Source organism: Talaromyces rugulosus, chromosome I, assembly GCF_013368755.1.
Source record: "Talaromyces rugulosus chromosome I, complete sequence".
Classification (NCBI taxonomy): Eukaryota; Fungi; Ascomycota; class Eurotiomycetes; order Eurotiales; family Trichocomaceae; genus Talaromyces; species Talaromyces rugulosus.
The window spans coordinates 1,401,270-1,425,554 of NC_049561.1; the positions used below are offsets into that span (position 1 = coordinate 1,401,270).

Below are 24,285 nucleotides of genomic sequence, written 5' to 3' on the forward strand. Positions count from 1 at the left end.
GCCCTTTCCACACCCAACAAAAACATTGAATCCGATAATAATATGCTCCATGCAGCGAGTAGTTACATCGGACTGTAGCGATGGACGCACGAGAAATTGTCGACCCCACATGCCCACGCAAGGACGGTGCAGGTACATCGGGACTATAGCATGGTGATCGACGTGTGCGATCCAATGACGTTGGTCCCTTGTCGGATACAATTTAGTAGCATTTTGGCTTTGTGAAAGGAAATTTCATTCATCAGTTCAGTTATTTTTTTCAGCCTCGCCCTTGCCTGTGGTCATGTCGTGCTTGATTGTCGTAGCTATCAAGGGATACCAAACTGTCTTGGCGGGAGAGGATATAGTTCATGTTGTGAGATGCTTGGAGTCGATCGAAATAACAACGTAGAACATTGTGAATTGCGCCATAATTATTATGTACGTGACATCATTGATGCAAAGGGATCTTAGGATAGAAATGGAAATGACTTTTTATTAAATCCATCGGAACCTTGTTAGTCATTTACATGTACGTGTTTGCGCAAGCATTAGAAATCATCAGAAAGCGGTGGGTGACCAGCCCAGCACTTCCTCAAACCACTTGTCATTTTCCAGATCCATGGATTGCAACCACGGTATATAATCCAGATCTGGTATTTCAGCCTCCAAACTAGTTGTATGAATATCAGGAAGGACCTCGTTGGCTGGCATCTGAGATGATGATGTCTTGACTTTTGCCTCAACCCAGTCGCGAGACCCACTCAAGAGCTTGGAAAGTAGCTTGAAGAGATCATCATTAGACTGGAGCCCCGCCTCCTCACTGATCAGATTGAGCTTCTTCGACATCCACTCCAGGACCTCCATGATATCGACTTTTTGCCGTACCGCCTGGCAATCCCAAGCCGGATCGTCAAGAGTCGTCAGGTATTTTAAAATCGTGGTGCATCGAATTAATTGGGACCAGAAGTGAAACGGAAGGCCCAAACACTGTGCTGCAGGAAGCTTGTAAAAAGCGTCTAGCCACGCCTTGACGGACTCGACAGACCTCCATAGTGATCCGATGCGTTCGTATCCAGGTAGAAATGCGCTTTCAATCCCGGATCCTGACACGTTGAGAAGTGAGGCATCCGGACCAATCAAACGACCCGCTTGATCTATATAAAGCTCGACATATCGAGTGTACGCAGTGAGTATCTCTGTAACGTCACGTTAATAATCATGATTCAGCCGATTAAGCCACATTACTTGCCTTGTTGCTGAAGCCCCGGAGAGAGCGCATCGCGAAATTCCTGCAACTGCCCCCGCAGTGCTTTGAGATACAGGAAACCCGGAACTGGCGTAGCTGTGGTGGAAGCTGCTGTGCGAGCGCGATCTGTCTCATGCTGCTCCCGGATATGACTTGCCCTTTGCATTATCAAGTGCAAACGCACTTCAAAAACAAACCACTCGTCTGTAGGATATGGCTTGTTCTTCTCAATCACGCGTAGCGCCTCTTCCATCTGAGGAGTCCATCGCAGTGCATCTATACGCCCAAAGTGGGATGAAATACTAGTCATACAGGTATTAGCTCGCACACCCTAATAAAACTCGTGAAGACAACCTACTTGGAGCTTAGAACAAAACATGCTAGGACAGCACGTTGCTGGTCCATGAAGCTTTGCAATGTTTCCTCGTTGGCAAGCCTGTTATCTTCAGAAAACCCCTGGGTAAGTGTTACTATCATCTGCACATCGGGTGGTGACGGCTTGAATAATCGTAGATCATAAACTAGTGAGATGGCGAGCATCATGAGACGAGAAAGAAGGTCTGCTCGACCTAGAAACGCATCCGTACTCCATGCTAGATATGTTAGGATGCCAACTAACAGATCAAAGCTGGATTGCACATCAAGCAGGGCAGATGTAAATATAAGGTGCTTTAGCTCCTCCGCTCGAGCAAATTTTTTCTGTGTCGACAATGTGGTGACGGTAATGATAGCCTGGAACAGGAACGGCCGATTTTGGCGGACCTGCCAGACGGTCACGTCAGGGGCTAGGCTGATAAAGGGAAAGCATGGAAGCATTCGGCTTCGAAAAAAATTGAAAGAAGCTTCTGCTTCAAAGGGAGTAATATCAGATAGAGCCGGGGGCGACGGATTTGAAGATTGTGGTGCCGTTGGAAATGACTCCGTTGGGGGCGTCGGCCCTTGACTTGGATTAGGATAGGTGCTTGTGGAATCCATTGAAATGCCACTAGAGCCAGTAATGGGCAGTGGAATGCTCTCTCCGTTTAAAAGCCGGTGCAAGTCAATTGGCGAGCCAGACGAGCCAGCGACCGTTTGCATAACGGACATCAGAGTTTCTATCTTGCCTTCGAGATGCGCAATTCGCGTATCAGACTCTTTTCCCTTCTGAGCATTTCGCCTGCGCGCCGAGTCTGATGGTTGGCAGTCTTTTCTCAGACGGAAGCATCTGTAAGAGGCTATTAGCTTTGTCCTGAGCACTGATTATCCTATTGCAATATAAAGCCATTGTTAATACCTTTCGCAACTATCACCAGTAGCACGAGGCACGCACCGGCATTTGGCCTTGACGCATTGCATGCAGGCTAGGCCATAATTACTCCCGCGACTCGGACTTCCTCCACGTCTCTCCATAGTATTAATTTGACAGAAGAACTGGTATAGGAAGTAAGTCTGGACTCCCCTGGATATACCGAGGACTACATAAAACGGAGCAGACTCCAGCGGAATGTTATCCGCCTATTGCCGACGGAGGCGGATTGTAACTCCGAATCCCGGGGGTTAACCCTAACAGGGCTAGTAATATTTCCTAAATAGGAAACCATCCTGGAAATAAAACTGTGCATTTCTCGATATGCAGTATGCACCAGCAGCCTGTGAGAAACAGAGTCTTTTAATATACCATCAGAAGCCAGCATGCCCGAGAAAACCGTTCTTATCACCGGCTGTAGCCAGGGCGGCATAGGGGCATCCTTGGCAAAGGTATTCCGTGCCAAAGGTTTCTACGTCTTTGCAACGGTACGAAACGTGGCCAAAGCCGGATCATTAGTTGACCGAGAAGGCATAGAGATCCTTGAGCTTGAAGTCACATCTCTTGAATCCATCCAACAATGTGCGAGAGCCGTTGAGAAACGCACCGGTGGCTCGCTCGACGTTCTGGTCAACAACGCTGGCGCCAGTCATGTTCTCCCGCTCTTAGACACAACAATCGATGAGGCGAAAAAGCTATATGATACGAATGTCTGGAGCGTCCTTGCTATGACGCAGGCATTTACTCCGATGCTCGTCAAGGCAAAGGGCGTACTCTGCAACATTAGTTCGGTTGCTGCTTTCGTGCCGTTCGCAATGTCGGGTAATGATGGTCTTTTTCTTTGTAGGATATAAAGTACCAGTGCTAACCTCGCCTACATAGGAACGTACAACAGTTCCAAAGCGGCCACAACCATGCTCTCCGAGACACTGCGTCTCGAATTGGAACCTCTCGGCGTGCGGGTTATCACAGTGATGGTTGGAATCGTTGACACACCGATCAATGCCAAGAGCGATGCCTTGGTGCTGCCTGATAATTCCTACTACGGTGTAATTAGAGATCGAATAGCTCTATTTAGAGATGGGTCGGCCTACCCAAACAAACAAGATCCTGACGTGACAGCAAAAAACATCGTCCACGACGTGGTCAACGGCAGCAGCAGCTACATTTGGCGTGGGCAGTCGGCCTCTCTTGCGTGGTTCTGCTTTACGTTTATACCCAACCGATTTCTTGTCAACATGATGAACGGGGACAAGGGTCTTGATGAAGTCGCCCGGGCGCATAAATCTGGATAGACGTGTCGATTGTGCTCAGGCTTGAGGGCCATGAGTTCGTCTCTTGTTTAGTGTCCAATAACTTGTGTTTTCCGATGTTGTTGAAGCATACCAGCATCCTATCCACCGAGTGATCTCAACACAGACCCACCCGTTGAGGATCTCGTGACCGGGGTTTATACTATTACTACCTGGTACCTACCCTATCGGGCTTAGCCTATCTTTCTGCAGGAGAGTTTGAAATCTTTTTGGGAGCTTTTGAATATAGACGATAATGCAAATATAACTTTATTTGCTTTTTACGCATATTATGAAAATACTAAAAAAATACTAATTATTAATACGAGCATTATATGGCGGCGTATAAACGCCGAAAGACTCGTGGAGCGAAGGATTGATATATGTATATATATATATTTAATCCACCCCTAGGCCTCACTAATTACTGCGCGCAGGCGGGCCTTGTTGCAAACTTCCCCAGTACATTATGAACCTCTTTTATATAGCCTTACTAACCAACCTACAGATTTTGCTATAGGCTTCTTATAAGCATTCTTAGAATGTTGTTAATCTTCTCCTATGTAGTCTTATTAACCAACTTGCAGTCTTCGCTGCAGGCTATTTTCAGGTTACTATATAAGTGTTGGGGAATCGGGTGCATATATTAAGATAGATAAAGTTAGTGTTAAAAGTTCCCAACAATATCCCTAGATTTATATCACTTGATTCCTAATTTAAGATGCATATATATATCACCTGACATACCCGTCCTAGCCTAGTCAGATGGTAGCGCTGAGCCGGCACCGAAGGAACCATCTGGTCCCTGAGATAATAATCACCGAGAATATTCTAATAATATATACCATTGTAAAACCCGATACGTCAATCAAGAGTGCCCGATTATTTCAATTGGTTAGAATGCTCGCCTTTTAGCTGTTGAAGCGGGAAGCTACGGGTGACCCCCGTATCGGGCTTTTTTTGCTGCCCTTCACCGCCCTTTTCACCGCATTAATATAATTCTGCCGGCAGAAACCGGAGTCGGGACCTGCTGTGATATGTTTTGTTTGCTTGAAACCTCATGGTCGCGCGTCCTCTTCTGGATTCTGTAGTATATATACTCGAATTATATTTAATATTTCTGCAAGATAATGAATGGAGTCGTGAATAATAGTGAAGGGTGAAGACTGAAGGACAATCAATTGGCGAAGGCGTTGTCGGGGCAACCACGAAGTCAACACGCACCGCGAAGGAAGGCGGCTTCTGCCTGCCACATTCCGCGCTTGAGTCTAACCAATGTCGAATATCTATCTGGAGGCAGTCGATTTGGCTGAGCATCTTCTTTCACCATCACGCTTACATATCTTTGAAGAACCATTACACTCGCCATTTTTGATACGCCAGCAGCACCTTTAACTAGCATCTGCTATCCATATTATTGCGATTGAGAGGAAAGACCACCGCTATATGGCGCGCTGCAGCCCCGCCAGTTAAATTTCCTTACAATGAACGCCCTCCTTGATAGCCCATGTCCCTCGGAGAACAAGCCTGGGCTTGGCAGAAGGCAGCAATATCAATTAAACGATCCCTGGAAAGACGGTACATTGGACGATTTCGAGAACACCGCCGCCATCGATTTCACGACCGAAATACACATACCTTCTCTGGCTAGAGAAAAACCTCGACGAGCCCATAGCAAGACGTCTTTCGCCATTCACGACGACAGCAAACAGAACACCACATTCACTTCGTCTTCCGTGGCTAGAAACAATACCCTCAAGCGCAAAACGCAGGATGGCCGCTCTTCTCTTCTCGCCCAACCGGCACAGCGCTTCCAGCGTCCTCGAGTTAGCACTGCAGGTAGGTCGCCAACGGAGAACCCAAACGCGGGTAGAAATGCAGCGAGTGGCCAGCAAACCGGGAACGTTGAAAGGAGACAGTCGTATCCGAAAGCGGCGGAGTCGACCAGTGTCAGTACGACATTAGAAAACGAAGCTTTGAAGAAGGACGTTCGTCGCGAGACGGTGTATATTCCTACCGAGGATACGACGATGCCGGCAGTCTTTATGAAGCTGTTTAGTCCGCTCAAGTCGAATCAAATAAACGCCAATGGCTCGAATCCTGTTGATAATACGGCATCGATAAGCAGTCTGGAAGCACGAATTGCAGCCAAGAGGAAGCCTCGGACATCCACATCAACGGCACCGAAACGAGCACCACTACAGGAAGCAACCAGGGTCCCTCAGCAATCGGCAATCCATGAAAATGTCTTTGGCAAGAACGGCGGCAAGGAAAATATACCACCTGGATATATTGTTGGAGATGGAACAAAGTTTAATGCAAAAGACGAAGGATTTCCCGTGTTCGAAATGCCGACAAAAAAGCCATTGAAGACAGTCCGCAAGACCGAGACAAGATTCTCAAACCAAGCCGAGAAAGTTAAAAAGCCAGTTCTTAAGGCGACCAAGGAGAAGTCGCCAATAGTCTCGATAAAAACCGCGGACCAACAAAAGACGAAGAAGGTAACGCCCAAATTTCATGAAAAGGCTTCTATTATCGGATTGAAGAATTCCGGGCCAGAAAATTCAAAGTCGAGTGGTTCGATTGTCCGGAATAAGCTGTCTATCCCCCAGATTCACCCTATGACCATCGATCAACGATACCCTCTATTGGACAACGACATTACGAACCCCATGATGTACGAAGAAAATTGGCTTCTACACCAGGAAATTGTCATAACTCAGCTGGTCAATGGTTTGTTCGATTCTGCCAATGGAAAGCTGGATGCTGGAAATTCAGATGTGTTAAGACACGAACTGTTTCAAATCTATCAGAGCGACGTGTTCCTTCTCTTATACAAACGGCTCCACGCTTCGATTCTGTACGGAGCATTAGCACCACCGAAAGAAGCACTTCGTCGAGGAAGTCGCCTTTCCGACGATATTGGAATGAAACGAACCTTTCTGAACTTCTGGACCAAAACATATGATCTACACGCATTAAGAGCGGCGGCGGAAGTCGTTATTGGACGCCGGATATCACCCTCAGCCCAGATCAATGGTAGATTGTCCGACTCCTTGACTAAGAAACACAAGGGACTGAAGCGAACTTTGGAAACATTTTTGGAGACCTTCCTTATCCGCAATGAAGATAAAGAGCAGCCAGCAGCCAACCAAGACGAGGTTCCAGGGTCGCTATATCGACATACAGTTTTGAGAAGCATATTAATCATTATTTTACTTGACAGCGGGCGCCTGACACCATGGACGTCACTGCCAAAACGCCTGTTTGCTACATCATCCCCTCACAAATCCTCCACAGCGGCGTTACAAGCATTGGCTAACCAGTTACTTCCTTCAACTGGGGATATCATACGGCCTCTCAATCACTTGGACTGCCAGTTGTATTACAAGCAACACGACCTGCAAGACTATGAATTCCACATTAACAACCTCGCCGTGGACTTACGTGATGGAGTCATTTTGACGAGACTGGCTGACCTGTTCCTCTATCCTAGCACGCTGCCGCCGTCTTCCGGTTTTGAACTTGATACCACAACATCGATGACTGAAGTACTTGCTTCTAGGGGCATGAAAGCAGAGAACGAATGGCCACTGTCTCAGTGTTTGAAGCTACCTTGCACTAGCCGTGCAACGAAAATTTTCAACACACAGATTGCGCTCAAGGCACTAAGTGAAACTAAGGAGGTGAAGCATGCTACTAAAGACATATGTGCCGAGGATATCGTGGATGGACATCGTGAAAAAACCATCAGTCTTTTATGGGGGCTAGTGGGGAAATGGGGCTTGACACAGCTCATCGACTGGGATGATGTCCGGAATGAAATTACGCGCCTACAAAAGAAGATATCTCCACATCCAGACTCTGCTAGTCAAGAAGGAGAAACGCTACCGAACGTCGACTCTGTGTCTCACAAAGAGATGCTGGTAAAGTGGGCCTCGATTCTAGCTCAACTAAAGGGATTACAACTCGACAACCTAAGCACAAGTTTCGCAGACGGCAGGATATTCGAGAGTATCATTGACGAGTACGAAGGCTATCTTACGGGAGAACAGAAAGCGAACCATAATTTGAGCCCTAAGAGTATCGCAGACAAAAAGTCTTCACTGCAGGATACAGGATTGGAGGCACGACTGCGATCTTTGGGGTGTAGTTCTCAATTCGGTAAGTCCAATATTGATGACTTGACATCTACTTTTTAGTTACTGACTTTGCCCAGCTTCTCTTTTAGCACCGCCTTCTACTGGGTCTCGAATTCTTGACTCTGACTTTGTTCTCGGAGCTCTGACATTTCTGTGCTCTCGCCTTTTAACATCCACCAAACGCATCCGCGCCACAATTGTTATACAGGCGGCCTGGCGACAGGTCTTGGCTTGCCGGGCTCTACACCGCCGTGCGCTCGCAAAGAGAACCGCTGAACAGTGCGCAGCTGTGGTCAATGCCAGAGACCGTATTCTGTGGGCCAAGAGCGTCATCGTCATGTGGTGGAGGAAACAGAACCAGACCAAGCGCAAAGCAACACTCAAGTCAACCAAGTTTCCGAACCACAAGAGTAAAGGGCACATATCTGGACAGAATCAGCGGGCAACGAACAGAGTAAATTGATTGCCCCCTGATTGAATGTGGAAATATATCAGTCATTGGAATGTTGGAGTCTCGGGTATTGAATTTCTTGCGGTCACCCATTCGGGAATTAGACATTGGGCACAATGGCCTTGGATCACGGTTTCGTTTGTCGATTGCATGTTTGTGTGATTCAAACACCTTCATTTTGATTTTTTTTTATACTACAAGATACCCTCACTTTACAGATTATGGAATGAAAGAAGTTAATGTTAAATTTCTGAGTGTGTGGGTGTGGCTCTTTCCCCGCTTCTTACTATCCGGGCCTAAAGCTGATGTCATGCCAACGACTAAACTCTGATTCAAAATTTGCTTTCTGTAGGACACTGTCCGGGTTAATTTGTTACAAATAGCGTCCACGAGATGAGCACCGTTCGAGAGAATGGCGGATCTTCGACCTGCGTTATCGAGCTACGACCTACTTCGGCATTCTCCACGAAAGAGGATGGGCAAAGACCACCTGGCATAACCCTCAATACTGAACGAGAGAATAATGATAATAGCAATGATCACCACACTCCTGGATGGGAACAGGATACTGAGAGCCTTGGACCGGGAAGAGCCGTCGCTCATGCTCGAGAGAAGTGGAACGAGCCATCGGTTAATGCACCTCGGACTTTTGCGACTTTTTGGTGTTTCGTTATCATGGGCGCGAATGATGCTGCGTATGGTGTAAGTTGTCAATCCTGATATAAAGAAACGAGCTGCTTCTTTTCTGACCGGATTCTGTTGCAGGCTTTGATTCCATATGTATGTACTTACCTACGCAGATTATTGGGTTGCTCTGACTAGCCAAACAGCTCGAAACTTACTACAACCTCACCTACACAATTGTCTCGCTCGTGTTTCTTTCGCCTTTGGTTGGCTATGCTGTCGCAGCTCTGTTCAACCATGCAATCCACATGCGGTTGGGCCAGCGGGGAGTCGCGATTCTCAGCTCTAGTTTCCACCTGATTGCGTATGTGATCAACTCGGTTCATCCGCCATTCCCTGTGCTTGTGGTATCTTTCATCTTTGCTGGATTGGGTAATGGGCTGGGAGACTCGGCGTGGAATGCGTGGGTTGGGAACCTCGCGAATGCAAATGAAGTTCTCGGGTTCTTGCATGGGTTTTATGGGCTAGGGGCTGTCCTGAGCCCGCTGGTTGCTACGTCTTTCATAACCAAAGCTAATTTGCAATGGTATACTTTTTACTACTTGATGGTGAGTCAAACATTTCCCGTTGCCCTCTGTCTCTTTCTCTCTCTCTCTCTTACCAAGGAAATGTGGCGCAGATTGGCGGTGCTGTAATTGAGCTCGCTTTTGGCACGGTTGCCTTTTGGAAGGCAAATCAGCACGAGTTTAGAAAGCATATCGCACAAAGTTCAGAGCAGAGTTCCCAGCACAAGGGCGGCAACGGGCTGAAAGAAGCTCTCCTGACCAAGCCGGCTGCCCGCGTTACTTGGCTTTGCGCTGCATTTCTCCTGGGGTATGTAGGCGCAGAAGTCGCCTTAGGAGGGTGGATTGTGACCTTTATGATGCGTGTGCGTCATGGAGGAGCTTTTGCTAGTGGTATGACTGCCACTGGGTTCTGGATCGGCATCACTGTTGGCCGAGTAGTGCTTGGATTCGTCACGGCTCGTATTGGAGAGAAGTTTGCTATTTCGGTTCGTACCAATATGCAACTTGCTGTTGCTTTGCTAAAGAAAAAAACCGCTAGATATACCTACTTCTGGCCATGGCGTTTGAACTGATCTTCTGGCTCGTACCTCAATTCTACGTATCCGCAGTGGCCATTGCGATACAGGGATTCTTCCTGGGCCCTCTGTTCCCTGCTGCCATAGTTGCTGCAACCAAGTTACTTCCGAAACATCTTCATGTATCGTCAATCGGTTTTGCAGCTGCACTGGGCGGTGCAGGCGCCGCGGTGTTCCCGTTCGCAGTGGGAGCGATTGCTCAGGCGAAAGGTGTCCAGGTGCTGCAGCCATTTGCACTGGCTTTGTTGATTGCAGTACTTGGAGCATGGATGCTGCTTCCACGCATGCCAAAGAATGAAGAGTAATGACGAGTTTTATTGAGGGACCACATTTGAAGCTGGGCGTTTTGTATCAATAGAGGACTGGCTGCATTTTCCGTGTAAGAGTGTGGGAGTGTGGTTCTTGTGTCTCTATCTCTGAATTAAGCATCTTGACTGCCAGACTTTCCCATAACGATATGTCTAGACAGGTAGCAAAATAGCAACAAGAAGTAGTATCACCACCAAGTGGGGCGTCGCGAGAAGCGGCTAGTCCCAAACAGGCGTTGATAGGTACGCGCACCGCGTCCTGCACGCGCGTGGGTCAAAAGGGCAGCGCAGGACCTCAACTTTTGAACTCACCCTCTCTTATTCTTTTTTCGTGCCTTGCAGGACTCTCGCGTCTCCAACTCTCCATCCCCGACCTCGCTTCGATATAATTGCCTCCTAGTCTTCGCCTGCAACCTCTTTTTTCTTCAGCATCACATCGACATTTGTGTTCTCGCTACCCCGCCTCATTGCTCGCATCACCGCCCATTGTAAACGCACAAACAACGCACAAAAGTCCATTTACATATATACCAAGAGTCAGTGCCGAGTCCTTCTTCGAAAATATATTGGCCATGTACTTATATTCATCACAGTGTTGGAAGCACGTTTAGAACAGGCCAGTCTGCTTAAGAAGGTAAGTTTTTTTCTTTCTCGTCTCCGCTCCCATATTATCCCACCTAGCTCACATGTACCTTTTTTTATTTATTAGGTCGTCGATGCTATCAAGGATCTTGTTCAGGACTGCAACTTTGACTGCAATGACTCGGGCATCGCTCTCCAAGCCATGGACAACTCGCACGTTGCTCTCGTCTCCATGCTGATGAGAGCCGAGGGCTTCTCGCCGTACCGATGCGACCGCAACATCGCGCTGGGCATCAACTTGGTCTCTTTGACCAAGGTCCTCCGTGCTGCCCAGAACGAGGACATCTTGACACTGAAGGCCGAAGACTCTCCGGATGTGGTTAACCTCATGTTCGAGAGCGCCGAAACAGATCGTCTTAGCGAGTATGACATTAAACTGATGGATATCGACCAAGAGCACCTGGCTATTCCGGAAACGGAGTATGCTGCTACTGTTTCTATGCCCGCTGCCGAATTCCAGCGTATCTGCCGGGACCTGAACGCGCTGTCTGAGTCTGGTATGTTAATTCGGTTCTGGTGGTGTTGACTTGACGTTCTCAAAGCTAACTCGGAGCAGTCGTCATTGAGGCTACAAAGGAAGGCATCAAGTTCTCGTGTCAGGGCGACATTGGCAACGGCTCCGTCACCGTCCGCCAGAACACCAACGTCGATAAGCCAGAGCAAAATGTTTCCATCCAGCTTAGCGAGCCTGTTGCTCTGACCTTCTCCCTCAAGTACCTGGTCAACTTCTGCAAGGCTACCGCTTTGTCTAGCCAGGTCAACCTGTGCCTATCTCAGGAAGTGCCTCTTCGTGTCGAGTACAGCCTCGGAAGCGGCCACCTGCGCTTTTTCCTTGCCCCAAAGGTATGCATTGCCATCGGACTGCACTTGTCTTTTGGAAATAAGCAGCTAACCGCTTTTTCTAGATTGGCGAAGAGGATTAAATGTAACTATCAGATACGACGAGTTCTGCTGGGTGTTCTAGGTCTGCCAATCAATATTTGTTGCCACCGATCTTCTCCTCTTTTTGACATTGTGCAAGCGAAATAAATTATGGCGTTGCTTTCTTTTCTATGGTCATACTAATGGGTTTGAGATGTTTTCGGCGGGCAATGATTTGAGATGAATTTTCTTGAACCTCTTTGTTTATTACACTATCACGACTGTTTTGTTTCTTTTTAAATGAGATGTATACCAATGAGTGTTGAGTACTCTGTATTTAAATAGAGTGCGAGAGAAAAAGAATGATTAGTTCCTTGAGATGAGGCTGGATATGCACGTTGAGGGTTGGCAAGTAGCAACATTTTTACGGTGCGTAGTTTGGAGTATGTTCTGGGAACGGTACGAAAGAAAAACTGAAGGGTTGTCGAAATTCAAGACGCTCGTTTTGGTGGGGGAAAAAAAAGGCTGACATTAGCAGTATCCTAGAACTTCATCACACAAAAAAGTCCATGACTCACCAAGAAAAAAAAAGTTGAAGCGTCGCCCCCAACAGAATGATCGGAATCGAATGATACCGGGATTTTTTCCTCACAAGGAGAAAAAAAGACCCAAAGGTATGCTGCGTATTGCACTAAAGTGTCGCATGGGAAAGCAAATGTTTCCCACACACACAATCTTCGCAACGACTCTCCCATGGGGATTTCTCTTTAAAAAGAGGTCCCCTGCGATTTCTGATGCCAGTTGCAGACGTTTATCACGTCAGGCCCTCACGGGCAGTACCGGCTTTCATATCCCCTTAAGGAAAATGAAAGCGGATTTGATTTTTTGAAGATTCCTCCGAATTTCTCATTTGCAGATCCCTCTTCTTGGGTTTTCCGGGGGGTTCTGTTTCAGTATGCCGAGGGCATAAAGGGTACAGAGTCCAGAATAACCAAGAAAAAGGGAGGTAACAGCGTGTAAACACAGGGTCTACTTCTGTTGTTTGTAGCAAAGAAACGCAGCATTGAAGGGGGCGACGCTTGAGGGAAAAGAAGAAGAAGGTGAGAAAAGCGGCTGCGGTTTTACGTTGTGTGGACGGCGATTCTGCCATGGTTGACCGCTTTAAGTCACAAAGGGATATGATTGGTTGGTTTGGATGTGCCCAATTAAGATTTTTTATAGTTCTGCTCGCGTGATTGTTTAATGGTGATATTTATCGACGATTGCTGCTCTGCTGGACCAGCGAGATTGGATTCTCAATAATGGCTCTCAGTTTGATGGTTGTGGGGTTGCTGTTTCACATGGAAGCGAGGGGTTGAGATGCGACAGTAGTACGTTGTGTTGCAGCTCTGACTATTAGTAGAACACTAGCAAGAATATATATATTAAAATGACATATTAAATTACTGTCTAGTACTAGACAAAGGCGTTGTTGTGCAAATAAGAAACCGGGGTGGCATGGGCTCATACTGCTGCGCCTCCCGAGACGTCTCACAGCCACAAGCCACTGGTGATTCTACACGCTGCGTCATGTATTGCGTTTATTTATTATATTATTGTGGTATAACATTGTATTTCTCTCGTAACGTTACATGATAATATGATAATATGGCGACTTGTGTAATTAGTAGAAAAACAAGTATGGATACTGATCACGTGGGCATTCTAGGCAGCCATCAAAGATCGAGATCGGAGAGACACGAAGTAAAATTTCCACAGCAGAAAAGCAGTCCTGTTCAAAATAGTAACTATCGGAGACGAATTACAATAGTCTGCAGAAGGAATCACTGCCAAGCGCGTATTATTGCTAGGGGCTCATGCTTGTGTTCGTATTCCAGCCGCATCCTGCCATGCGGCTGGACAGTAATAAATCTCAGACATGCATACATACATACATACACAGTGCATACACAGTAGATATGTCTGTAACCGGCTGGTTGCACATACACAGGCCAAGCTCTCAGTTCCGATTTCTGCAATTATTCCGATTAATCAACCCGAAATAAAACACACACACAGAGACAAATAATTCTAGGCTGAGTTGGTCGAGGCCCGTCGCATCTCCACCCAGAAAACGCCTAGCCGTATTCCCCATACGTGGACCTGGTAAGAAAGCAAAAAAAAAAAAAAAGTCAGGTGCACACTTCAAGCCAGTGTCAAGCCACACAATAATATTGAATGGGGCCTGAGCGAGAATGCAGTCGGGACTCAGGACTCAGGACCGCCATTATTTAATATGGAACCAGAATGCATCTTCCCCATAACACCCAGTGGCACCGTTGAACGGCCCCGTAATTTACCGGGCGTGAAACAGACTAGCGCAGTATCGGGCTCGGTACAGCCTTGCGATTATTAGTATTAATCTGTCTCACTCTTTCTTTTCCTTCCGACAACAAACACCTCGACATACATCCTCTCATCCCCGCTCTGGCCTGGCTCATGCTGTCGTCTTGAATTCGCTCCTATTCTCCGACGACTGCACTGCCTTTCATTCGTTTTTCGATCTCGTTGCCGCCACTTTGACCGGTCGCCCTGCCAATCGCTCCGATTCCCCTCAGGAAGCGGCATTTGTGACTCGCCCAGCAATCTACAAAACAACCTCGAGAATTGTTGTTGCAACCAATTCCTTCGTTTTAAGGACGCACTCGCTTGTCTTGCGAAATCCTGGCTCGCTTTTCGCTGTAAAGACAACGACACGAGAACTGCCGTCCTTGGCTCCGTATAGGAGCTGGTCGCCAAAATTTCTTCCACACAGACCAGGGCCTCTCTGCTGGGAGGTCCTTTTGTCGAGTCTCCGTATCGCGGTACTTTCCCTGCACGAAAAGGTTATCGCCAGGTTTCTGAAAAACCAAGCAAAATGTACATTCCCAATTCCAAGTGGACATGGCTGTTCGTTGTCATTGTCGTCATCCAGGCGGCTGTGATTCTCGGTCTTGAATCGTGAGTTCCCTCTATCTTTTTATTTATATCGAAAACCTGACTGACATTTTCGCCAGATATGTTTTTGCCGATTTCCAGATCCATCTCCAGACCGTCAAAGCCGTCGACAGTAAGAGCTCAACAAAAACCATTCCAACCTTCCTTTCGCTCTATATCTTTGGATTTGTTTACGAACTAGTACTTGCCTACGACGCTTTGCGGCTCAAGAACACTATTCAAATTATTGGACTCTGTATCTGCAACGTTGGATTGCTGATCTACGGTGCAGTGCAGATTGAGCAGATCCAAGAAGCCGTCGACCTCTTGGACGGAATCGGTGCTTTGGACAATGATCTCTGGGACCAGACTAAGCCTATTCTCATTGCCATTCCCTGCATTCTCGGCTTAACTTCTGTCTTGATGATTGGCGTGGCATGGAAATTGTACGACGAATTTGCATGGACTATCTACAAACATATTAGCGCCGACCTGCGTATGAAACGTCGGTATCTGACGTATCAGGTATGAATTACTGCTCATTAGTGGAAACGACCAAAACTAATCTGTATTTAGATCTACATTGCCTTGTTGAAGTTTGATTTCTTCTTCTTCCTGGGCTTTACCGTGCAGTTTGTCGTGGTTGTTACCGGAAGAACCAATACCGAGTTTGCCTTGACTATCGCTGCCATTCCGGTCACCATCATCATTCTTGTCTTTGCCGCATACTTTACACGGCGCGAGAGTACTGCCGGCATGTGTGCCGTTATTGTAAGTTCCGCCCTTCACTTCACCTTGAACCGAATCTAACAACAGTCTAGGTTCTATATATCGGCGGCTTGGCATACTTCCTCTTCAAGCTTGTGCGCATGTATCAACCATCGAGGGAAGCCGAATATACCTCGGCGCGACGATCACTGACGTTCTTTGCTGTCATTACCCTGCTCCTCATTGTGTCGACGATCGTCAATGCCATCATATGCACGATCAACTTCCACAAGGGGCTGAAGCCGCACATTTGGAAGCCACGCAAGAGCAATGACGAGGAAAAGTCCACCGAAATGGGCCCACAAACGCCCGGTGATGATAACCCATCACGGATGATGATCGATTAAGAAGCAGTTCGTCCCCCAGAGTCCGCCAGATACTGGCGGCAAAGGGCTTGGTATTTGACTGAATATTAAAAGAAAGAAAGAAAAATCATAATCACAGATACCCCCTTCGCAGATATTATTTGACATTTCGACACCTCGTTTATCAATTGTTGACTGATGTTGATTTGATGATACCACTTATGTTCATACCCTCCTTTATGACCCCATTTTTTTTTTCTTTTTGAGCATGTATTTAGACTTTTGCAGAGCGATATTCATCTTCTCATGGCGGATATTCAGGTGTTTCCAGGTGCTAAGCAGGGCAGCCATTTTTCTCCCTGTCGAGTTTATAATGCAGAAAAATTGACAGTATTTACAACCCGGATATTATATTCTATATTCTGTATTCTGTATTGTATATGTTATATTCTTATAGTCCTCGTTTGAGTGTAAAAGCATGCCAAGAAATCGGCGTGGCAGTGGCCAATCAGGGCGGTCTCCGGCGCGAGCGCTGACCCGTGTCCTTTTACATCGGACTCGCTCCTTGCGACATCTCCAGCTTCAACTTGCCTTGTCCTTGCAACTCCCATCTCTCGCGGCCACCCCTTTTCGTTTCTATCTTTCTACCTTTCTAATCGCCCGTCGCTCTTTTCCTTTCGACTAATTTGATTACTTTCCCAACACAATGGTCAGTAGCTTTCCGTCGCTGCACCTGCAGGAATCCACCATCCTTTTGACGAACAAATCTCGCTAACTCAAACCCATATTCACAGTCTTCTCCCCGCGCCTCTTCTCCTCTCGCTTCAGGCACCGAGTCTGGTCCTGACACCAAGTCGCCTGGCTCTGGCGCTGCTGCTGCCTCCGGATCGGCTGGCAACCGCCCTTCATCGCCCACTCCCCCCGGCGGTCCTCGCACAGCCCTTCGTCGTCGTGCGGCCGCAGACCACAAGGAATCATTGCGCAATGCGCGACCGACGTCGACTCGCTCTGCCGGTGCCGGTGGCTCGTCGGGCACTATGCTCAAGCTCTACACTGACGAGAGCCCCGGTCTCCGAGTAGACCCTGTGGTCGTTTTGGTTTTGAGCTTGGGTTTCATCTTCTCGGTTGTTGGTCTGCACGGTAAGAAGCTTTATTTTACCTTTAAAAGAAGAAGAAGAAGAAGAAGAAGAAGAAGGAATTGTATACTGATGCATTTTCTTTACAGTCATTGCCAAGGTCACGCGCAAGTTCTCTGCATAGACAGCTCGAATGGGTCCTGCAGCGGCCTGTTTGATGTCAATTGCCGTTAACTACGAATATTACCACTACTACCATCACCACCACTACTACAATTACCTCTATTTGTTCGCGGAAACGGGTCACACTCTTGGTCGATTCATTTCGCGAACCTTCAATGCCAAGGCTTTCATCCGCCTTGTCTTTCATCTCTATACCCTTATTATTTGTACCTCTTGATCCGAATCGGCGTGGGACGGGAAATGCTTAAGCATCTATCTACATTTGTTTTGCGGTTATGAGCCGGCAGCTTACCTGCAGGGAAAAGAAAAGAAATCAAGATAGCATTACTGTATATTACATCACATACAAGAGAAAACGCAATCCACTGGAGTCTGGCTGTTTGAAACTGTGTTACCATGCGTCTATTTAATTCATTGCTTTGAGTCTCCGAATTGCGTGCTGGGTTGTTTCGGAACCGGAACGAAAGCCCTATCTTAGTCGGTAACGTCACGATGAGGAGCAATGATCATCCAAAAAAAATTTTGAAATTTTAAAAAATTTCACAAGATAGAGAGCATTTCTCCAGAAAACCCCTCTCCACGGACTAAACGGCCTATCTTAAGTTTTGACCACCTTAGCAAAACCATAGATCATTCATATCATCCCATATCACGTGGCACACGGGAATGCCAAGAAATAAACCCGAGGGACCAAATCGTCGACAGGGCCCAATTGATTAATTAATATTATTCACGACGATATTTAATATAAGGATAATGATATTAACTTGTGTCATTGGCAAAAGTCAAAAACGCTCGCAAGTTTATCTAATGCCTTATCTCGCCCTCTAATTGGGCCCTGATAAGCTACCCTCCAGCCAGCCAATCACATGACTTGCTCGTGCTGGCCTCAGGCTTAGGTCTGCAGAGCGTGGGGAACGACTTGTTCCCTTTTGCCCTGAATTAGGATTATCACCATTAGCTCACTCCTAAGTTCCTAACCAAGAGCCCCAGATGACAAACCCCAATGAGTGTCCCAATGGCTGCTTATCGCCGCCTTCGTATCGGCGCCCTCCGTAATGACGGTTGATCTGCCCATCCAATTGATGGCTGCGATTTCGGAGAATTCTGGCTGCAGACTGGCAGGGCCTGGCCTGCTATAAAGCTGGCTGGGAAGCTCTTCTCCGGCTTTAGCTATCTGTCATTCAACTTTTTTTGAGCCTCAGACGATTGACAACCATGGCTGGTGTTGCTCATTTCACCGTTCCGCTGCATCAGAGCTTTGGCTATGGCATCGTGGTCGGGCTGGGCTTTGCCTTTGCCTTGCTGATGATCTTTATCACATGGGCTTTGAAGAGGTAAGCTCGGATTTTCATTCATGCCGCCTCCCCAGAGCGAGCCCTGACATGAGTACAGATATCAGTATGAAGTCCAGACCTCGGAAATGTTCTCGACCGCAGGCCGTACCGTCAAGTCAGGCCTGGTAGCGTCAGCTGTCGTCAGTAGCTGGACCTGGGCAGCAACTCTTTTGCAATCGTCAACGGTAGCTTATGAGTATGGTGTCTCTGGTCCTTTCTACTACGCGTCTGGCGCGACAGTGCAGATTCTCCTGTTTGCTACCCTGGCCATTGAATTGAAACGCCGCGCCCCCAATGCGCATACCTTCCTCGAGGTCATTCGCGCACGATACGGCACTGTAGTTCACTGTGTCTTTATTGTGTTCTGTTTAATGACCAACATTCTCGTGACCGCCATGCTGCTGACTGGCGGCTCTGCCGTTTTGACCGCACTGACCGGCATGCACACTGCCGCCGCTTGCTTCTTGCTCCCCATTGGAGTCGTGCTGTATACTGTCTTTGGTGGAATCAAGGCTACGTTTATTACTGATTACCTGCACACCATCTTCATCGTCGTGATCATCTTTGTCTTCGCCTTCAACGCATACGCCTCGAGCCCCGTGCTGGGCTCGCCCGGAAAGGTGTATGACATTTTGACGGCCGCTGCAAAGGCAAACCCTGTCGATGGGAACTCGCAGGGCAGTTATCTCACCATGCATTCGCGCGAAGGTGGCATCTTTTTTGTTATTAACCTGATTGGCAACTTTGGAACGGTTTTTCTCGATAACGGATACTACAACAAAGCCATTGCGGCGAGCCCCGTTCACGCATTCCCTGGATATGTGATTGGCGGTCTTTGCTGGTTTGCCATCCCATGGTTGTGTGCCACCACTATGGGATTGACAGCCATTGCTCTACAGGGAGACTCAATTTTGAGCTCTACCGACGTTACTGCGGGTCTTGTTTTGCCGTACGCTGCTGTGCAGTTGATGGGATATGGGGGTGCTGTGGCAACGACTTTGATGGTCTTCATGGCCGTCACATCTGCTTTCTCCGCGCAGCTGATTGCTGTGTCCTCGGTCTTTACATACGATATTTACCAGGCGTACATCAAGCCTTCTGCAAAGGGCCAGAACCTGGTCTGGATGTCCCACATGGCTTGCGTTGTGTATGCTCTGATCATGGCTGGTTTTGCTACTGGTCTCTACTACGCTGGAATTGGAATGGGCTATCTGTACCTGCTCATGGGAGTCATCATTTCTGCGGCTGTGATCCCGGGCTCGTTGACTCTGTTATGGAAGGGACAAAACTGGGTGGCCGCAGCACTGTCGCCGCCGCTTGGTCTGGCAGTTGCTTTGATCGCCTGGCTTGTGACAGCAAAGTCTCTGTACGGCGAACTGACCGTGGCCACTACTGGACAAAACTACCCTATGCTTGCCGGAAACGTCGCCGCACTACTCAGCCCGCTGATATTCATCCCCATTCTAACCCTGATATTTGGCCAACAAAACTACGACTACGAATCCATGCGCAACATCCGCAAAGTCGACGACTCGGACGTCGCCGCCGCGGCACACGTCGATCTCGAAATGATCCCCGGCGAAACCAGCCACCCAGAAGACATGACGGCCACCGAAAAGCAAAAACTCGACAAAGCCGCGTTTTGGGCACGCACACTAACGGTGATAATGACTTTGTGTCTGCTCATCCTCTGGCCCATGCCCATGTATGGCTCTGGCTACGTTTTCAGTAAGAAATTTTTCACGGGCTGGGTTGTCGTTGGCATTTTGTGGTTGTTTTGTACTGCGTTTGGCGTCGTTTTGTTCCCGTTGTATGAGGGGCGTGCCAGTATTGTGCGTGTGGTCCGGATGATGGCTTTGGATGCCATGGTCAAGGGGAGGAAGAAGCACCTGGCGCAAGAGCCGGATACGTCGGTGACGGCCAGTCCAGCGCAGGCGGCTTCTGTTGAGAAGTTGCCAGTGGCGGAGTAATTTGTTTTTTATGAGTTTGTCATATACCCATTTTTTATTATCTATATTATATCTATTTCTAGACTGCAATCCATTACTGTGCAATAGCATGCACTATCTCGTTGATATCCTCGACCACATACGGGACCACGTGCTCACTATGCCCTATTTCCGAAAATTAACCACCAAACTCAAAGCAACATTTGAAGCAACAAGCAAGAGGAAAGGGGGAAAAAAAAACTCACGAATCGAAAAATCATGCGGAATCACCACACTCGTCTCATCCCCATCATCACTCGGATCAACCCTTGCCGTAATATCTAGTTTCTCACCAAAACCCTTGGGACCATTAGGGTCACAGTACTGAGATACAAACGCATCCCGCAACTCGTTCAACACCCAGTGATCGTCGCTGCCGAAAAAGATGCGAATTACTGGTGGTTTTGGAGTGAGTTGGGCGATGGACTGGAACGCGGATTCCCAGCGAGCGGCTTTGATTTCGTCGCATTCGAGGCGGCCCAAATAGCTATAAAAAGTCAGCTTTTTTTCTAGTTGGTACTGATACTTTGAAGGGACGAGTACAGGGCTTGAGCAACGCCGGTTTTGCTTCCCAAAAACGCGTGCGTTGTTGCGAGTGCATCGGCTGGAAACGCAGTGGCATGTCTAATGACCGCGTGTGTCCAGCTGACTGGAAGGATATGCACAAGTCCCGCCAGCGACGAGCAGATTCCAGGCAGGTATTTCCAGCGGAGAAATGCCTATTCTAGTAATTAGCAAATGAAGAGAGAGAGAGAAAAAAGAGGAAGAAATACAGCAAGCTTCGACCCGCGAGGACTCATCTCCAAGTCCGGAATGGGCGGAAACAAGAGAACGCCGCCGACCACATCAAACGCTTCTCGCAATTGCTCGGTCTGGATGCGCTTCATCACCTCCGTAGCTACAAAAGTTCCAAAGGAGTGGCCGATGAGGATGACTTTTGGTTTTGATTCCGAGATGTTGTCGGTGGTGATGCATTGCCGTAGTTTTTCCAGGGCGAAATCGGTTTGTTCAGTGATGTTGTATAGCTGTTCTTTTCCCCGGCCTTGAGCACTATTATTTATAGATGCTGTAGTTTCAAACCCGGCAAAAGAGCAGCCTGTGACATGAAACCCAGGCAACGCCTTGTTCAGCGACTGATGAAGCGATTCGAGGAAGCCGGCATAATACTCTACCAGTCCAGGGTTACCCGGAAGAAAGAAAATGTGGTAGGGCGACGATGGGGTCCGCGATGGATGGACGATGACGTCTCTTGGAGAAATATGTGGTTCTACCATTTTTATATACCCATAAATTTCTTGTGTGTATTCAATTGATATCAATTAACCAATGTGGAGTTAAAGACGCAGGTTGATGTCGTTCGGGTCGGCTCTCGGCCGCTCGGCGGGTCCAGCTAATAATTAGAGTATTGCCCCATCGGGCAGGTATATTCGTAGCTCTATATATATTTAAATGTTTCAAAAGTTCGTATGGCATCTACGTACATATGCATACTTTGATACTGAGTGACTCTTGGAAATATGGAGGATACATGTGGAATGACTGAATGACTGTTATGCAATAACATTTAAAGGCTTGGGTATTTACAACAATCTCAAAAACATCGCCCTCTACTTAATTGACATGGGCAATTAAGAAAATCCCCGGTTTCACTTGTACACATTGCCCGCATCTGGATTGGCCCCCGAGGATACAGGTGGAGCCTGGGTGGCTGCTGGTGGAGGCTGCATAGGTCCTGGATACTTCATCAGTACCGGCGGTGGACCATATGCTGGGCCCCAGGAAACGCCTGGCGGAGGCTGCGTGTTCGGCGTGATATCAGGACGCATGCTGGGTTTGAAGGTCAGTACAGGCTTTACATCAAAATTGATATTTATAGGCGCGTCTCGTACCTCATATCCTGAGTGAACCCGCATCGATAGCAATGGGCTTCCTGCAACGTCGTCAATACACTAAATCATTATTTTTTTTTCCCAGGGAACTTACTTTGCATTTAGAACCCAGTGGAATGCAAGGCTTTTGAGAAAAATAAGCTGCCAAATCTTTTCTCAACAAGCAGAAAGGAAAGAGAAAAAAACTCACAACAAAGCAGACGGTGAACCAGGGCCTGTAGCGATGATGGTAAGTCCTTTTATCCAGCTCATTCCATTATTACTGAGAAAACAACTTACCACCTTGTTTCGCACTGAACGTCCCAGTTTCCGCCTACAGTCGAGTTAGGGCAAAAGCTTTAACTAAAGAGGTATCAGCTAAGATAAACTTACAGTTCTGACAGAATGCCCGGGTTTGCTCATAGCCTTCCAGCTTTGAGGAGAACTCTAGTCGTTATAATGTTAGCTGGATTTCTTGCGCTATATTCGTGAACTTTGTTTGTGTAAATAGTAACAAAGGGATAAGAAGCGGGCATCGTCAATAATATACAGTTAGGCTGCTTACCGTGCGTTCCGAACGTGATGCAAATTGCCATTTTTTCTCGGCTGTCAGTTTCCAAGTAAGCGTCAAGGCTAGTCGCTAGGGAGATGTTGTGTTGTTGATAAAACGAAAAGGAGTAAAAAGAAAAAGTCTTTGTGATGAATCAGAATGAGCCACCGCGACTGACGTAGGCAGCACCCGACTCGGCACCGCGCGCTATTTTGCCGCTCCCCGTATTCGGTCTATTTATGGCTTTTTCAATCTAGACATAGCCACATAACCAAGATAAATAATTCTAGTACGTTTTTGTTTACCGACATTATTACGCCTCGCGACCAGAGGATTCCCTATTATATGCACTAAAACAAGCTTTGCACCGCACAACTCAGGACAGCCGAAGATAATTGCATCGCTCAATACAAAAAGTAACCAACAAACACACAAAAAGAAGAAAAAGAAGTATCAAATATAGCCGTCAATTGAAAAAAGAGGCGGAAGCCCTTCCGTTTGGCCGACATTTCATTTCAAAATGTTCTAGGCACAGATCCAGCTCCGACGGAAACCCGCATCCCCAGGAATATTTCACCCCCAAAGGAGCATTTCAGTATTGTTATTCCCGCCTATTGGGTCTTGAAAAGGAGGATCGCGCAGTGGCCTAGGTAGAAATAGATAAAGTGCTTCGTCTCTGGAAATAGATAGCAGTTGTTAGCCGGGGCTCGACGAAATGCGCAGTGCTCAAAAGTCTCAAAGTAGGCCTACCGTGGGTAACGAAGCTGCCAAAATTGCGGCCGACTATGCAGTGCCACGTTGCGCCTTTGCGCGAATCAAACTATCGCCAATGTTAGTGTATAGGGTGATGCGTATCGACGAAGACGAAGCGGACCTCTTTCTTGATGTATTGGGCGATATCCTGGTTGAAACCGCGTTAGCAAAGCAGTAAATGAATTCTACAATTCTCCTCAATACCTTTTCAATGTGCAACTTGTCCATCGCCTCCGTCGCTGCGTGCATTAGCTGATGTACGGCCTGAAACGCTCACGAGACAAACTCCCTACCAACTTCAATGGCCTCTTGCTGCATGTCCTCCGTCTGGTCCAAATTCAGTAACACGTAAATCGCGTGCGGGATAATCCTGGCTCACCATGTCCACAGACTTGATCTGGGCTGCGGTCTCGTCAGTAGGAGCCCCGTACTATCGCGGGTGGGCATCACTCACCCTCCAACTTTTCTCGCTTCTCGATCGACATTTTTGCGGGATTGAAATAGAGGACCGAGTAGGGTAGTTTTTTC

General features: G+C 47.6%; 10 protein-coding genes and 1 non-coding gene across 11 annotated transcripts; 8 read left to right on the forward strand and 3 right to left on the reverse strand.

Annotated features, from left to right (window-relative positions):
• Window positions 1-540: 540 nt before the first annotated feature.
• Window positions 541-2,617, reverse strand: TRUGW13939_00462 (uncharacterized protein; the record flags this gene model as incomplete). The annotated part of the gene is made up of 4 exons (XM_035483670.1): window positions 541-1,178; window positions 1,310-1,530; window positions 1,587-2,432; window positions 2,502-2,617. The coding sequence occupies 4 exons, from the start codon at window positions 2,615-2,617 to the stop codon at window positions 541-543; spliced, it is 1,821 nt and encodes a 606-aa protein (XP_035339563.1).
• A 282-nt stretch (window positions 2,618-2,899) lies between these two features.
• TRUGW13939_00463 (uncharacterized protein) lies at window positions 2,900-3,808 on the forward strand (the record flags this gene model as incomplete). The annotated part of the gene is made up of 2 exons (XM_035483671.1): window positions 2,900-3,335; window positions 3,396-3,808. 2 exons carry the CDS (start codon window positions 2,900-2,902, stop codon window positions 3,806-3,808), a joined length of 849 nt encoding a protein of 282 aa, XP_035339564.1.
• An 873-nt stretch (window positions 3,809-4,681) lies between these two features.
• TRUGW13939_00464 lies at window positions 4,682-4,761 on the forward strand. The gene has a single exon. It is a non-coding gene; the product is annotated as a tRNA-Lys (tRNA).
• Window positions 4,762-5,289: 528 nt separating this feature from the next.
• TRUGW13939_00465 (uncharacterized protein) lies at window positions 5,290-8,410 on the forward strand (the record flags this gene model as incomplete). The annotated part of the gene is made up of 2 exons (XM_035483672.1): window positions 5,290-7,969; window positions 8,025-8,410. The coding sequence occupies 2 exons, from the start codon at window positions 5,290-5,292 to the stop codon at window positions 8,408-8,410; spliced, it is 3,066 nt and encodes a 1,021-aa protein (XP_035339565.1).
• A 381-nt stretch (window positions 8,411-8,791) lies between these two features.
• Window positions 8,792-10,468, forward strand: TRUGW13939_00466 (uncharacterized protein; the record flags this gene model as incomplete). Its single annotated transcript, XM_035483673.1, has 5 exons — window positions 8,792-9,100; window positions 9,164-9,178; window positions 9,229-9,630; window positions 9,702-10,073; window positions 10,127-10,468. The coding sequence occupies 5 exons, from the start codon at window positions 8,792-8,794 to the stop codon at window positions 10,466-10,468; spliced, it is 1,440 nt and encodes a 479-aa protein (XP_035339566.1).
• Window positions 10,469-11,255: 787 nt separating this feature from the next.
• On the forward strand, window positions 11,256-12,036 carry TRUGW13939_00467 (uncharacterized protein; the record flags this gene model as incomplete). Its single annotated transcript, XM_035483674.1, has 3 exons — window positions 11,256-11,610; window positions 11,670-11,956; window positions 12,019-12,036. 3 exons carry the CDS (start codon window positions 11,256-11,258, stop codon window positions 12,034-12,036), a joined length of 660 nt encoding a protein of 219 aa, XP_035339567.1.
• Window positions 12,037-14,870: 2,834 nt separating this feature from the next.
• On the forward strand, window positions 14,871-16,044 carry TRUGW13939_00468 (uncharacterized protein; the record flags this gene model as incomplete). The annotated part of the gene is made up of 4 exons (XM_035483675.1): window positions 14,871-14,953; window positions 15,010-15,454; window positions 15,506-15,700; window positions 15,751-16,044. 4 exons carry the CDS (start codon window positions 14,871-14,873, stop codon window positions 16,042-16,044), a joined length of 1,017 nt encoding a protein of 338 aa, XP_035339568.1.
• A 664-nt stretch (window positions 16,045-16,708) lies between these two features.
• TRUGW13939_00469 (uncharacterized protein) lies at window positions 16,709-17,262 on the forward strand (the record flags this gene model as incomplete). Its single annotated transcript, XM_035483676.1, has 3 exons — window positions 16,709-16,711; window positions 16,797-17,142; window positions 17,228-17,262. The coding sequence occupies 3 exons, from the start codon at window positions 16,709-16,711 to the stop codon at window positions 17,260-17,262; spliced, it is 384 nt and encodes a 127-aa protein (XP_035339569.1).
• A 1,217-nt stretch (window positions 17,263-18,479) lies between these two features.
• Window positions 18,480-20,568, forward strand: TRUGW13939_00470 (uncharacterized protein; the record flags this gene model as incomplete). Its single annotated transcript, XM_035483677.1, has 2 exons — window positions 18,480-18,598; window positions 18,657-20,568. 2 exons carry the CDS (start codon window positions 18,480-18,482, stop codon window positions 20,566-20,568), a joined length of 2,031 nt encoding a protein of 676 aa, XP_035339570.1.
• Window positions 20,569-20,641: 73 nt separating this feature from the next.
• TRUGW13939_00471 (uncharacterized protein) lies at window positions 20,642-21,860 on the reverse strand (the record flags this gene model as incomplete). The annotated part of the gene is made up of 4 exons (XM_035483678.1): window positions 20,642-20,712; window positions 20,793-21,073; window positions 21,130-21,305; window positions 21,360-21,860. 4 exons carry the CDS (start codon window positions 21,858-21,860, stop codon window positions 20,642-20,644), a joined length of 1,029 nt encoding a protein of 342 aa, XP_035339571.1.
• A 372-nt stretch (window positions 21,861-22,232) lies between these two features.
• On the reverse strand, window positions 22,233-24,242 carry TRUGW13939_00472 (uncharacterized protein; the record flags this gene model as incomplete). Its single annotated transcript, XM_035483679.1, has 12 exons — window positions 22,233-22,413; window positions 22,476-22,516; window positions 22,570-22,599; window positions 22,666-22,690; window positions 22,755-22,788; window positions 22,848-22,901; window positions 23,755-23,824; window positions 23,879-23,905; window positions 23,962-23,996; window positions 24,051-24,084; window positions 24,137-24,159; window positions 24,212-24,242. The coding sequence occupies 12 exons, from the start codon at window positions 24,240-24,242 to the stop codon at window positions 22,233-22,235; spliced, it is 585 nt and encodes a 194-aa protein (XP_035339572.1).
• Between the last annotated feature and the right edge of the window lie 43 nt (window positions 24,243-24,285).